The sequence below is a fragment of the Bicyclus anynana genome, chromosome 15, assembly GCF_947172395.1.
Source record: "Bicyclus anynana chromosome 15, ilBicAnyn1.1, whole genome shotgun sequence".
NCBI lineage: Eukaryota > Metazoa > Arthropoda > Insecta > Lepidoptera > Nymphalidae > Bicyclus > Bicyclus anynana.
Window position 1 is genome coordinate 11,824,632 of NC_069097.1, and position 16,193 is coordinate 11,840,824.

General features: G+C 40.2%; 1 protein-coding gene across 3 annotated transcripts in view; it reads right to left on the reverse strand.

Annotated features, from left to right (window-relative positions):
* LOC112053634 (uncharacterized) overlaps nt 1–16,193 on the reverse strand; it is a 32,235-nt gene that overhangs the window by 14,173 nt on the left and 1,869 nt on the right. For all 3 annotated transcript variants that reach the window (XM_052885820.1, XM_052885821.1, XM_052885822.1), the window contains 9 exons: nt 12,498–12,624; nt 10,364–10,581; nt 7,249–9,034; nt 6,525–6,720; nt 5,815–6,055; nt 4,979–5,095; nt 2,334–2,501; nt 1,091–1,298; nt 321–453 (listed from right to left, as the gene is read on the reverse strand). In XM_052885820.1, coding sequence (XP_052741780.1) covers nt 321–453; nt 1,091–1,298; nt 2,334–2,501; nt 4,979–5,095; nt 5,815–6,055; nt 6,525–6,720; nt 7,249–9,034; nt 10,364–10,581; nt 12,498–12,624 — 3,194 coding nt within the window. The remainder of the gene's footprint in view (nt 1–320; nt 454–1,090; nt 1,299–2,333; nt 2,502–4,978; nt 5,096–5,814; nt 6,056–6,524; nt 6,721–7,248; nt 9,035–10,363; nt 10,582–12,497; nt 12,625–16,193) is intronic.

The window sequence follows — 16,193 nt, forward strand, 5'->3', positions numbered from 1 at the left end:
TTCTTTTAAGCCTGCTCTGATATGTTCTGTGAATCAATTTTGAAGCCAGAACATTTGGATAACTACTTAGTAGTGTTTTGTATTTTTGCTATTAGACTATTTAAATAATAAAAGAAATTTGATGAGCTTCCTTACAATTCAATGTGAGATTTTTTCATTAGATATTTTTAATTTATTTAGCCCATAATAATCTGATGATTTTACGCATCAACGACATTATTCATTTATGCCATTTGGTATGGGGTGTTTTTGAGCTATCTGTGGCAGTGCCACAAACATATCCCTTTAAATCCCTGTAGCTCAATCATCATCCCTATTACCTGATCCATCCCGCTTGTCCATGGAAAGTATCTGTCAGGTAATGACCCTTCACAGCTTCGACGCCCTCGTGGTATACCACAGCAAACAGCTTGTACAAACGTTGTTTTGTGGTGTGCTTTGTTGACATTATCTCTGTAATGTTAAGAGTTTCTTTTTTACATTATCTGTGTTTGTGTCTGTTTTTATGTGATTATATGAAAAGATAAATCAATTTAAGTTTACTCAGTCTGTTTTGTCTACATAAACGATTAATCGTTCTTCAGAGACGAAAAATAGAATTAGCATCATTGTAAACAGCTTGACGGTCTCTGTGGTACAGTGGTATGCGTGGTGAATTTACAAGAATGAGGTCCTGGGTTCAATCCCCTGCTTGGCTGTTTTCTTAATTGGTCCAGGCGTCGGCCGTGGCTAGTACTGGCAAAGACGTACTGCCAAGCGATTTAGTGTTCCAGTACAATGTCATATAGAAACCGAAATATGTGTGGATTTTCATCCTACCATAAAGTTACCACGCTACCATCTTTGATTGCATCATCACTTACATTAAGGTGTTATTGTAGTCAAGGGCTAACTTGAAAACTTTAATCAATAAATAAAAAAAAAAAAGATGACACTAATCAGAAAGATTTATCAGAAGTTAAAGAAGGACTTCGCACAGCGGGTTCCGCTTTTACCGCTTGCCTGATACCTCTGATATCTCTTATTGATGACATACATCTGTATGTCATCAATAAGAGAGGTGAATAAAAAAAAACAAAATAATACATACTGGGATCAATCTTGAGGTCGATTGGTATATCCATGCTCTTGACGATCTTAGCGGTGTGACCTTCTGCATCCAGTTGGAAGCATTTGAGGTGCAACAACAACACAACAGGCAGTTGCTCTAGCGACAGTTGTTGCCAGGCGTCCGACACACCTTCCAGTGTGTCCTTCCCGGCTAGGAGTTCTAGAGCGTCCTTTACTGTTGTTGAGCGCTGTAATATAGAGAAAAAGTATATTAAAAAAAAAGTTTGTGTCAGCTCCGACGCACGAATGGAGTTTACATGAAGTTTACTCTTTCAGGTCGACTGTCTGAGAATAGAAGTATGTTGCCCCGCAGCATAGGTACGCCTACGCCTGAAAAGTGAAAGGTGCGCAACCGAGGAGCATCAGGCCGCGTGCGTAACACTGTAATTCGTTCATCGAATTTTATTGCTACTGTATATGAAATATCGATTCTTATGGAGTAAACTCCAAAAAAATTAACCAAAGACATATTTATCAAAAATTACTAAACCGAATTTTGATGAAACTTGCACTGTTCCCTAAGTGGGAGTATATGCAAACTAAAATTAATTTTAAAATCTAATTAACCAATTTAAAAAAAGGAGGTTCTCAAGTCGACGCGTATGTTTTTTTTGTGAATAGTCTGAGATATGTGAGGACAATTTATATACAGGCAAATTTACTTTTATAAAATTTATCAACATGTTTAGAACCTGATAAAACTAACACATACAAAAACTGTTCAAATGATAAAAAATACTTATGTGTGAGATTGATAACCTCCTTTAACGACAGCTAAATAGGGCCAAGCCCTTTTATGTGGAGGGAAAATATGAAACTCACCACGCTGCCCCAATGTGGGTTGGGAGATTAGGGTGACAATATTTAACTCAATTATCACAATCAGAGGGCCTAATGACAGTTTGATACTGTTACTATCGCGTTGATGTAAACGTGAATTTCTAAGGAATCGAAACAGCGCCATCTAGTGGCACAACTGTTCCAATTCCATAAATATTCGCGTTTACGTTTTGCTAATAAAATTACCAGGACTGACAGCTTAACATGCTCCCAGAGGCATGGGAACCCTACACAGACTTCCCAACTCCGGGCTGAAAATTCGCACTGAAAAACTTAGTGTTTCACAGTTCAATGCAGGATCTCATTATCTCATCATCACATAGGATAACCACTGGTCCAATAGTTGTTTTCCTTACCCCCCACCCGGTGACAATGTTACAGACCTCAATATCGAGTTGCAGGGTGAAGAAAGGCTGCACAGCGTCGGTGACGTCATGGTGCGGCGCGCGGTGCAGCCGCAGCCGCGTGCGGCCGCGGAAGATGTCTGCGACGGGCGTGCGGCGCGCGGCCCAGCGACGCTCCACCGCGCCGCGGTTCCGTGGACCCATTACCTGGAAAAATTTATCAATATTATTTTTTTTTTTTTATTCTTGACAAGTTAGCCCTTGACTACACCTGATGGTAAGTGATGATGCAGTCTAAGATGGAAGCGGGCTAACTTGTTAGGAGGAGCATGAAAATCCACACCCCCTTTTGGTTTCTACACGGCATCGTACCGGAACGCTAAATCGCTTGGCGGTACGTCTTTGCCGGTAGGGTGGTAACTAGCCACGGCCGAAGCCTCTCACCAGCCAGACCTGGACAAATTAAGAAAATCTCAATCTGCCCAGCCGGGGATCGAACCCAGGACCTCCGTCTTGTAAATCCATCGCGCATACCACTGCGCCACGGAGGCCGTCAAAAATTTATTTTAATGGTTACAAAGGGTGGAAATGCAGAGATAACTAAAACTATACAGAGTGCTCGGGAGTATTTCCCATAACTTAAAGGTGACAAGTCCACTTATAGGAGCCGAAATGCATAACTAAAATTTTTTTCAACTAAAAAACAACTTACAAAGTAATTCAAATAATTCCTAGCGCGTTTAAACTGTGGCGTATAACAAAAGCGGCTAATTGACTGCATTTCATAGAGTCGCATTTACTATGCGACTCTATGAAATGTTTAAACAATAATACCTAAATATACATATACAATGTCGAGTTGTGTTAAGGAACTTTAAGAACTGCATATACATAAATATATAATGGAAAACAAAATTCTGCATGTGTGTGTATTTAGTGGAGTAGCTAAATTCGGCTCGCTTTTTCGGTGCTTCTGTAGGCACGTAACATGTCTATACTACAGCCATTCTTGACGAGTACTGTTTAACAACAAAGAAATTAGACATGAAGGTAGAAAACGCATACCATTTTATAACTTACTAGCGGACGCCCGCGACTTCGTCCGCGTAAAAATCGATGTCAACTTTCCACCCCTATTTCACATTCTATTTTGCAAGTTTTATAACTTATACCTAATAAATAGTCCACTAATCATTTTACATTGTACCTAGAAAAATTAAGAACTTTCCGTACAAACTTTCTACGCCTACTTCACCCATTTCTGATTTTGTTTTCGCGACAAGAAGTATCCTATTATCCTTCTACGTATTATGGTCTCAAATCGTCTTAAGTATCATTTGAATTCATTCTGTAGTTACAGCGTGATGCCCGTTAAAAAAAAAGGCAAACAGACAGACAAAAAATAGAAAATAGGCTTCAGTATCGATCTCCTACCTCTACCCTACTCCTACCCTACCCGTACCCTAACTGTATCCTACCCCTACCCTACCCTACTCGTAATCTTCCCTTTCCCTACCCCTACCCTCCCCTACCCTGCCCTACCCCACCCTACCCCTACCCTGCCCTACCCCACCCTACCCCTACCCTACCTTTATCCCTACCCTACCCTTACACAACCCCTACCCTACCTGTACTCTACCCTACCCTACCCTATACCTTCCCTACCTTACCCCTACCCTTAGCAAAATCGGTCCAGCCCTATGAGCGTGGTGCGATGACAAAGGAAAATAGAGACTTCTATGCTAAAATTATAATCTTAGGATCTACTGGACCGATTTGAAAGATTGTTTTACCAATAGAAAGCTACGTTATTTGCGAGTGTCATAGGCTATGTTTGATTCCCATATTCACACAGGAACGGGAACTACGTAATTGAAAGCGCGGGGCGTCATGTAGCGGAATTTCTGCGTCTTTTAGAAATTTTGTATTATCTCCGAAACTATTTAACTAATTAACATACTATAAAGGGCAAATTATATCTCCATAATATCCTTGTGATTATTAAATAATTTGTTTTGATAAGAATTTAAGTTAAGTAGCATAAATAATGACGCAAACCTAAGTATATAAAATTAATAATTTTTAAAACACAAAAGGTACTATATCTGCTAATATATAGAAGATAGATATATGGTGTCGCGGATTTTTTTGTAGAACTTTTAAAGATACATAAAGCCTCCATACATTAATTTCAATTTTACACAATGGTTAAGGCAGCGCATGCGAATAAGTCTGCTCAAGAGGATTTTCGGTCCGACCTGTATGACAAAAACTGTGTTAACTCGGCGAATATATATAACACTAATATAAAATATAGCCTATAGCACTCCCCGATAATGTAGCATTCTACTGGTGAAAGAATTTTTGAAATCGGACCAGTAGTTCCGAAGATTACCCCATTTAAAAAATGTGACAAACTTACAAACTTTACCTCTTTATAATATTAGTATAGATTTATAAAATGTTATATAAATTATATTAACCATATCTGATTGTTGTAAGCTTATTAATCAAATTTGATTTTCATATTTCAAGAACAAGTCGAATATAATTATTATTAGTTGTGAAAGTGATTTATAGCCTCATTTTTAATTTGTTTGATGGTAAACAGTACTCATCAAGAAAGGCTGTATAAATATAAAATGTTGTTGGACTATAAACATCATTATTTTCAAAATATTTACCTTCCATTCATCATCATCATCATCCTCTTCAATTGGTTGTTCTTGTACAACAACACCATTTGGTTTGGCAGTTATGTTGTTGTCTTTTGGTTCTTCAGGTTCAACCAGCTTTATTAACTGTAAAAATAAAAATAAAATATATTTTTTTTATAGTCAAAATGCATGTAATGAAAATAACGATGATTTTATGATTGTTATACATATATAGCTACATATATAGCAAAAGCAAATATGTATTTTTTTATACTTTTTATCTGTAATATGCATAATTATTACAAACCAGACTAGTAATTCCAGAAACTAGTACAAACATACATTATTAAAGTAATAAAAACAACTTCATTAAACTAGATTATATAGATATAGATTACATACAGATCATATAAACGCCATTGGGTATTTATTTATACCGGTTGAACACCCTTGCAAATCCTTCTTCCAGAAAGTTGCACAAGAAGTTACAGTCGGAAACACGTGAAATAATACAAAATACAGCTATATGGTGTGTAATCCATGATCATAATACCAAACTGAAGTTTGCGCAATTTTCTCTCTTCATTTACACGAGTGGCAACCGCTACCGCCGCCGAGTCAACTGCAGTCGGCGACAACCTTCGCCTGCCGCCGAGACGTCGGCGACTGCAGCCGACTGCCGCCGATACATCGCAGACTAGTCGGCGACCGCCGTCGAACGCCGCTGAGACGTCGCCGACTGCAGTCGACTACCGCTGAGACGTCGCCGACTGCCTTTGGCTGCCGCCGAGACGTCGCTGACTGCAGTCGTCGGTAGCAGCTGCCGCTCGTGTAAATGAACACTTAAGTCGGCGTTATCTTACCTCCAGCATTTCATCATTGAGCGAGTTGAGCAAGCATCCGAGAAACTCCTCAGCGTCCTCCTGGCGGCCCTCCTGCGAGCCCGGGAACGGTCGAAGGGCCCGGAGCACCCTTAGACCCGCGGAGCCGTCTAGCGGAGGCCCGGCGGGGACCGCGGGGGCTCCAGCGCCGGCCGCGCCGACTTCGCCCCGGGCGCGACGCGCAGAACTGGCTAGTGGACTGAACTCATAGCAAAGCTCCACCCTGGAATATTTGTTACATGATTTACATAGTCCATTTCAGGTCCATTCTTGTGCCCCGTATCATTAAATTTAAAAAATACAAGTATTTTATTAAAATTTATATGAGAGAATAAATCTAACTAAATAAAATTAAGACACCTAAGTTTTTGAGTTATATCAAGATGGCGCCCTTAAAGCAACTATGACATGACAATTGACAGCAAACGTCAGATCGACTACTGCATTAAAAATGTCATCAATCCGCCATTATTACTCTTAATAGTGTTGCATTTCTTGGGAGAGAATGAATATTATTTCGAAAGAATTAAAGTAAATTCGTAGGATTTGTATAACATGTATTTATCATATGTAGATTCTTTGATTTGTTGTATAGTATTCTATACCCATTATTTACAACACTATTCATTTTACAACATTATTGGTGAATTAATGATGATGGTTCATAAGGTGTAACAAAGAAACAAACTTACATGGAATCAATGACAGGAGTGCTGGACTTCCCTCTGCGTGTCTGATAGGGCAAGGCTTTCAGCATGTTGTAGAACGGAGGGCAGGCGATGAGCGCCTGGAGGATGGCGTTCACGTAGCAGTAGTTGGAGCGGTTCGTCAGACCGCGCGGTAGCAGCGTCACAGGACGATTGTCCAGCTGATACTTTGAAAGGAACTCTGAAATATATACAGTAATAGGGTAGTTGACTTATATGAAACAATATTAATTTCGTGTAGTACATGAAATGAGGGTCCGAAATATATAGATCACGTATATCACGTATTTTTTAAATTTTTCAAACGTCTGAAACGCTGTCGTTTTGCCATTTCGTGACGTCACATTTTTTCGTGACTGCAGTCGGCGGTAGTAGTTGCTACTCGTGTAAATAAACCCTTATTGATTATGCAACTCAACTAATCTAATGTTATAATTATATAAAATTTCAAGCCTACAAAAAAATAGTTTACAAACACGTTGTTGAACTGGGTATTGCACACCACATTAGCCTTTTTTGTTTACATTGCTTGTAAACATTTGTAGATTCACAAAATAATTTGATTTGCCAAATAGGTACTAAAAATATAAAATTACGAAAAATCTCAACAAAAATTGCAAAACTGGATATTCATTATTTGGCAATATACAAGGCAACTATTGAATTTTAACTTAAACAAAATGTTTGAAAATAAAAAAGTTATATTTACCTCCCATTCTATAGGAATTAGGGTCATCACTGAACGGCGAAGGCTGAATCGGAAGGGCAGGCGAGCTTTCCTTCTGTACTGGCACATCACGAACTTCCATAGCAGCCGGTGCAAAAGGCTTAACAGGGGGTGTGGAGGTGACATTGCTCACAGCATTCACTGAAGTCTTCTCCGAATAAGATATAGTCGGTGCAGCTGCAACTGGCCTAGGAGTAGGGGAACCTTTGTCCACGGTGGTTTGTAGCGGAGAAGCATCAAAAGGGAGTACTTTGGCTACAGGTTTCGGCACATTTGTAGCCACCGGTGGAGTCAGAGTTGTAGGACTCGGCGGTTCTTCGACTGGTGCAGGGGCTGGTGTTGTTATTGGAGTAGTGACACTCGATGGCTTGTTGGAGAAAAGACTCGCCCATGATTTCCCTGGAGCCGGCTGAGGTTGCACAACCGGAGTGGGTACTGGCTCTCCCCTGTTCCTCGGAGTCGGAGGTGGTGGAAAATCTGATGCTGTGGGCGCAGGTGGAGGTAACTGAGGCACCGGTGGAGGCTCGACCACTGGCACAGATTTCCGTGAATGGCTGAATGGAGATTTATTCGTAACTATGACTGGTGGGCCTTGAGCGTGGAGTGTTATGGAAATTGGCATAGGGGCTTTGCTCGGTGGCAATGGAGGTTCCCGTTTTACATGCTCAATTGGCGCTACTTTCTCTATCTCAGTGTCATTTGATGGTGATCGGTTGACGTTTCCTTCACGCTTTTGCCTGTTCCCGAATGGTGCTTTTGGTGTGGACACAGATTGTTGTACCGGCACAGCTGTCGGCACAGGAGCTTTGGGTGGCTGTTTGCCTGTCGAGAATGGGGCAGTAGGTCCTTTCAGTGCTTTAGCAGGTACCGGAGGTACTTTAACCGCTGCTTGTACAGGTGTGGCAGTCGGTGGAGTGAAATTTTTCGTCACAGTTTGAACTTGACTGACTTCCTGAGGTTTCTCAGGAGTCCATGTGGGTTTTGTGGGATCTGTTTTGAGTGTTGGTGATGTTTTTTCAACTTGCACCGGTTTGGGTGCTTCGGCTGGTCGCTGCTCATGTTTGGGACTGCTTGGTCCTTTGCTAATTTTAAGATCTTTGATTGGAAGTGTTTCAACTGTACTTGTTGTTGGTGCAGATGTGCTAGCCGTTACAGGTTTTTGTTCTTGACTCTTGTCAGGTGTGAAGTTTTTACTGTGATGTTGGCCGAGGACAAAGTTCTTTGCGTGTACGTTGAACTGGTGTGGGGTCGGTTGATGCTGAGGTTGTTGGTGCATGGGCATCGGTGCTGGGTGGTGCGGTGGGGGCATGTACATAGGGGGCATGTACTCCGCACCCCCTTCAACGGGGGGCGCGTACGGAGAAGTTATATAGTGCGCGCCCGCGTAATAAGCGTCCACCGCTTCCTGTTCCATTACAACTTCTTGTTGATACTCATCTGGGCCTTTATCACCCTCACCCTCAACCGGTATGGGATATTCTTGATAGTAAGGTGGGTACGTGTATGGTCCATAGACTAGAGGCTGGTACATTGGGAGATGGTACAACGGAGCTCCTTGTGCCTGAGCGGCCGGGTAATACTGTGAATAAGGAACATAGTAAGGGGGAGGTTGGGGTGGAGGTGGGGATGGTACACGTTTGCTGCGACGATCCTTCCTGTGGTTTCTGTGTGGTCGTTCCACTTGTGGAGGCGGCGGCGGCACGTACTGCGGCTGAGGTGGCTGGTAGTACTGGCCCATGTAGCCGTGCACGTTGACATTGGCTGTGACCTTTGAAAGAGAAGTTTTAAAAATTCAAATGTGTGCCAACATACAATATTATTGTATTGCGAAAATTATTACCAACATAGTTGACTCACATCAAATTTAATATTAAACAATACTGATTTCGTGTAGTACATGGTTTAAGGCTCCGAAATATATCGATATCAATTAATTAAAATTAAAGGATTTCCTATAAAACTTTATTTAAATATCATGTATTTTATCTATTTTTCCAAACATCAAAAATGCTGTCGTCCATTTTGTGATATCACTAACACACTTTATGTACTAAAGGTTGAACTTATTTTTAACTAATATTTCTGTCATACACTCCAATATATAAAGGAGTTGAATATTCATGGCCGACAGTTTTGGCTTGTACTGTCAAAAACATATTTAAAAACTAAAATTATCATGTAATAACGTCTCGAAAAAATATAAAAAAAAAAAATCAATCTTTTAGAACAATATTGAACTATTTAAGACCAATTAAATAAAAGTGCCAACTAGCCTATTCAAGACATTTAAGAATAGAGTCCATCCAACGCCGCATAAACAATGCAGGCTATCGTATTGTACCTAGGCCGATGGGCCACTGGTGCGGCGGTGCATGCGCGGGGGGCACAGTATAGATGGTGCAAGCTATCGTATTGTACCTGGCTCACATAGACGTTGGGCGGGCCGACGGGCCACTGGTGCGGCGGTGCATGCGCGGGGGGCACAGTATAGATGGTGCAAGCTATCGTATTGTACCTGGCTCACATAGACGTTGGGCGGGCCGACGGGCCACTGGTGCGGCGGTGCATGCGCGGGGGGCACAGTATAGATGGTGCAAGCTATCATATTGTACCTGGCTCACATAGACGTTGGGCGGGCCGACGGGCCACTGGTGCGGCGGTGCATGCGCGGGGGGCACAGTATAGATGGTGCAAGCTATCGTATTGTACCTGGCTCACATAGACGTTGGGCGGGCCGACGGGCTACTGGTGCGGCGGTGCATGCGCGGGGGGCACAGTATAGATGGTGCAAGCTATCATATTGTACCTGGCTCACATAGACGTTGGGCGGGCCGACGGGCTACTGGTGCGGCGGTGCATGCGCGGGGGGCACAGTATAGATGGTGCAAGCTATCATATTGTACCTGGCTCACATAGACGTTGGGCGGGCCGACGGGCCACTGGTGCGGCGGTGCATGCGCGGGGGGCACAGTATAGATGGTGCAAGCTATCGTATTGTACCTGGCTCACATAGACGTTGGGCGGGCCGACGGGCTACTGGTGCGGCGGTGCATGCGCGGGGGGCACAGTATAGATGGTGCAAGCTATCATATTGTACCTGGCTCACATAGACGTTGGGCGGGCCGACGGGCCACTGGTGCGGCGGCGGCGGCGGGTAGGCGGGGGGCTGCGCGTAGGGCGGCGGGTGCGGCGCGTGCGGGGGGCCGGCGCGCTGCGGCGAGTGGGGCGCCATCTCGCACTCGCCGCCGGACAGGCTGTCCAGGCTGCTGGACACGGTCGGTGGGCCCGCCGTGCTCGATGAACAAGATGAGATATCTGCGAACATGACACATTCACACCTATACTATGTATCACCTAATAGTCAGTGGCGTAGCTAGGTAACCTGGTGCAAATACAAAAATTGGAAACCACTACTATCTAAACTGGTTCACCATCATCATCATCATGTCAGCCGATAGACCTCCACTGCAGGACATAGGTCTTTTGTAGGGACTTCTAAACATCACGATACTGATCCGCCTGCATCCAGCAAATACCTGCGACTCGCTTGATGTCGTCAGTCTACCTGGTGGAAGTTCGACTAACACTGCGCTTTCTGGTGCGGGGCCGCCATTCCAGCACCTTGGGACCCCACGCCATCGGCTCTTGGAACTATGTGCCCCGCCCATTGCAACTTCAGTTTCGCGACACGTTGAGCGTCACGTCGGTGACTTTGGTTCTTCAGCGGATCTCCTCATTTCTGATTCGATCACGCAGGGATACTTTTAACATAGCTTGTTCCATCGCCCGCTGTGTGACTCTGAGTCTTCTTATGAGGCCCATAGTTAGCGACCAAGTTTTAGAACCATAGGTCATCACTGGCGACACGCACTGTTCAAAGACTTCAGGCACTGAGGAATTTTGGGACGAAAAGATATCGCGAAGTTTCCATGCGGCGAAATTGGACCTATCTAACTGGACCATAATATGTCCTAGGTATTCGACTACAATTTGAGCCTAGTCGCCATAGGCAATAATTTATCCCCTTATTCTAATGAGAACAGGAACTACAGGAACTTTGACATAAAGTAAGAAAGTGACAAAACTTACTGTTAGACTACCCAACAGTTATCAGAAAGTGGTGAAACTGGCCTTTAAACTTTCAAATAATACACCTGCCAGCAACGATCGCACCGAAGGACCTTTACGTTGCAGATGTTCACAAGTGGCTTTTTTATTTAATTAATGACCAAATTCACCTGTTGTTTGCCCGATTTTTTTCATATGCACAAAAAATACAAACCTTAGCAGGAAACTTTATCACTAAATGGAATCTCTTTATGCATAAATTAATATTTTAATTTAAAAAATTGTATTATTATTTTACTGTTGCTAGTTATTAATCTCCAAAAAAAAATGTTTATAGGCATTTTCAAATATTAAAAATGATTTTTTGTTATAGGTTTATAACAGTATACCAAAATGAAACAACCAGGTTGGCCTGACATGTGACTCACAAGACCTAATCGACCAATTACCAACCAATGTAAGAAATGCTGAACCAGAAAGAGATATTTTTGGTTCGGCCACAACTCATTATTTCTTCATTTCGACTAGTGAAGAGAAATTTAGACAAAGTGGAGTTGTTACAGTCCCATCTTTTTCGTACCAAAGTCGTGTAAAAAGTAAAGTAATTTGTCTCAGACCCAGTGCAGTGCCGAAACCGGAAGTCAGGTTCCGGTTTCTTTCAAACACTTTTCGGTTTCTACACGACATCGTACCGGTACACTAAATCGCTTGGATGTACGTCTTTGTCGGTAGGATGGTAACTAGCCACGGCCAAAGCTTCCCGCCAGCCAGACCGGGTCTTTACAAATAGTCAAACTTGATGTTTCAAAAGTGCTTGTAAACTAACAGTGGAATTCTTAGACGTTATAGGGGTACCCCCAGGTAAAACTTGATGTTTCAAAAGTGCTTGTAAACTAACAGTGGAATTCATAGACGTTATAGGGGTACCCCGAGGGAAAACTTGATCTTTCAAAAGTGCTTGTAAACTAACAGTGGAATTCATAGACATTATAGGGGCACCCCCAGGGGGACATTCAGCCGCTGAGTGTCGAATTTCACCTCTATTTGTTTGAGAATTTGACACTCAGCGGGTGAATTTTCCCCTGAGGTGCCCCTACAACGTCTGTAAGCCAACTTTAGGTGAATGAATTTGAATTTTGGACATTGCAAAGCTGAATTCTTACCTACAGAAGGATCGGTCCAACCGACAATCGCGGTGGACACGGTGTCTGGCTGTTTCTTGAAGAGCGCGCACTGCAAACTGCTCAGTTCCGCTTCTTTCACATCTGACAAGTCTAGGAACTCATATTCCTGTAACACGCCACACATCTTCAACAGTGAACCTTACATCTACCAGCCACCTTTTCCAATCCAGTCCTCAACTACAGTCCGTGTGCTGTAGCATAGTGCGGGTGACAGTCGTTTGTATGACTTACTACGTACTATTATAGTGAATCGCGGCAAACTGTCAAGAGTGAAACGAACTGTTACCTGCACTATGCTACAGCACACTACTTTGCACACATTGAAAACATTGTACTAAAAAGCGTCAAGATTTGATTTATCTAAACAACACTCAAACTATTTTGAATAGACAGAACTAAAATTACAAACAAAATAACAATGCAATGCAAATCAGAAGTGGGATTAACATAATACAAAAATTACAACCAACATGTAAAATATACTACAATAAGTGACAATACATAATTGTCATACATAGAATATATATAAATTATTTATGGAAAGTGGATAGCAACACATTATATATGTACATAATTAAAATAAATAATACTCTATCAGCAAATATAATATCATAAAAAAATCCTTTTTTTGTTTACAATATGTGCAAAGTCTTTGTCATTCTTCAATCTTTATATTTTCAATATACAATTATATTGCAATAATATATTACACAGTGCTATTGCTATATCTATTAGTTTTGTGTAAAAAAAATGTTAAGATATTTTGTTCTTTTTTTATTTAATTAATCTTGTTTTAAAATACAAGTAAATAGACAAACGAAAATCATGTTCAATAAAATGATGTTCCTGGAGACTTAAACTTACTCTACATTTTTATGGGAATAAAGCATGGAATAAATTATGCATTTTATAGAATTTAGACTTATTTTATTTCTTACGCCAATAACAGTGCATATTTGTAATTTAATAAAACTAAGTTTAAACAATTTGTTCTTGTTTTCTTTTTAACTCTGTGTGACATAATTAAAGGTATTATTTTTCGTTAGTGCCACAACATAAATTCTGAGGGGAATTCAAGGTTTAAAACAATCATATAGTATATTTTTTATAACACACTACTAACTTTTAGTAATGACCCCTTCATTATTCATTCAAAAGTAAGTTAAAAGTTGGTGTTGTAGTTAAATCTTGTCTGAATCTTTAAATTACATTATTTTTGGAGATTAAGATTTAAATATCATTTTCTCCTGAAAAATTGCAATTTGTGAAAGTAACAGACTCGCACCGGCAGTGTGATATTATGTCTAGTTCTGAACAATATCAAATTGAGATATGTAACCTTTATAAATAACAATATTTACTGATCTTGTGTCTTGTAGAATGATGGATGTCATATAAATTATATTGACTTTTGCTAGCACTCAAGTTACAAAACTTCAGCATTATACAGGTTGCTAATGTTATGCTTATGTTTTCATAAAAACATAATAAATCTTAATTTTAGTTAAAAAAAATATTAGTTATGCAGTTGGGTTCCTATATGTGGACTTGTCAACACCTTGAAGTTAGTTTTTTTTTAAGTGCTCATATTGAATCAAGTAAACAGCATGCTAAATTAGTTAGCAAACATCCAGCATACCAAACTAGTTTTGTTACTAGCTTAAATTTAAACGCAAGATAACTTTTTTGTGATATAATGTCATGTTAGCAGTTTTACAAGATAATTAAACTTCCGTATCAGTTAAGTCTTAAGTAAAGTGTTTGAGTATTTCTTTTTTATATAAAGCATAAACTTTATTTATACATCCACATCAAATATAGCCATATAAATATTATTAAGCATAAAAAATATTACAGTACTTATAATTTTATGTAGTAGGGTTATAAGTAGGGACGCCAACTTTTAAAGAAATAAAGTTAATTATTTTTTTAAAATGTATGTTCAAGTCAAGTAAAACTTCGAATAATTCCATTGTTATACAAATCATATTTTTTTTTTTATCAACAAAAAAAGAAATGATTGGCAACCCTAGATATGATTCAAAGTACAACAACACATTTCCACATAAATGTGCATGCAACTTAATGCCAGAGCCACTGATTTATTTATAGACAGATAAGTCTACAACCTTTTTATTCCAAGGACAAGCAAAACAAACAACAGAGAATCATTGCAAATTACTGCAGTTACTTTTATAATAAACCATCAACAGCATTTACTATCAGACAATTTCATATAATTTAAGAAAAGAAAAGAAAACTTCATAGTGCTAACTTAATATTGTCTTCAATATCCAGACTGTCAAAAATTTCAATTTAGAATTTTTATTTTGTAATTTTAGAGTTTGATTCTTATAGTGATTGGTTTATATAAAATTCAACTTTTACTCCCTTTTGTCCTTTTAAAAACATAGTCCTGTGTACCTTACAACTCTGAAGCAAAAGCTTCTTAAGCTAGGCTTTCTACATACTCTATCTCTCTACATTCTGTCGCTCTATATAGTCTCAATAGCTCAAAGGTAAGAGTAGTCGGACTCATCACGAGGGGTGGTGGTTCGATCTTCTCCCCATTGGTCTATTGTCGTACCCATTTCTATTACAGTCTTTCCAACTAGTTGGAGGGGAATGGGAATATTGGACATAATTAAAAATATGGCAAATATTCTTTAAAAAAAAAAAAACCAAAATACATAAATACACAGGGGAAATTGGTCAAGTTTAAAAGCATGGTAAATATTCTTTATGGTTGATGTACGCCACAATGATTTATTTTGCTTATAGCTAAATGAAATTACGGGTATCTATGATATCACAAATCAGACCAACAAACTATGTTATTGTAATATTATTATAAGAAATGCTCCCAAATAGTTGGTTAGTTTTGAGTTAGTAAGCATTAGCAATGTTAGTATACCGCCCGTGCCTTGCATAGTAAGCTAAACATAACCTCTTTCCAGTTCTATAGTTCTTTTACTGTTTTAATTCTAAGTCTAGAAGGCGTGAGATGTACACAGAGATAATAAGTCTACATATAGTTTCCTTTTTTATCCATCTGAATGAAAGAGAGTATTATTATCACTGTTTGCAATTGGATGATAGGATTTTTTTTTTTATCCTTTACAAGTTAGCCCTTGACTACAATCTCACCTGATGATAAGTGATGATGCAGTCTAAGATGGAAGCCGGCTAACTTGTTAGGAGGAGGATGAAAATCCACACCCCTTTCAGTTTCTACACGGCATCGTACCGGAACGCTAAATCGCTTGGCGGTACGTCTTTGCCGGTAGGGTGGTAACTAGCCACGGCCGAAGCCTCCCACCAACCAGACCTGGACAAATTAAGAAAATCTCAATCTGCCCAGCCGGGGATCGAACCCAGGACCTCCGTTTTTGTAAATCCACCGCGCATACAACTGCGCCACGGAGGCCGTCAAAATAGGATAGGATAGTGAAATAGAGAGTAACACTTGTATACACATATACACTAAATGCAGATTTTGAGGGTTCAGTAAAATGCAGATTCCTGCAGACAGTTCACAACTAGATTGGCTAAAGTGGACTAATCAGATATATTTTATCCAAATTATTATATTGGAAACTCCACAACAGCTATTAAAACTATTGTTATTTGCACCAAACTGGTCTAATTTGTCATTGCAACTTGCCAAACTTCAAT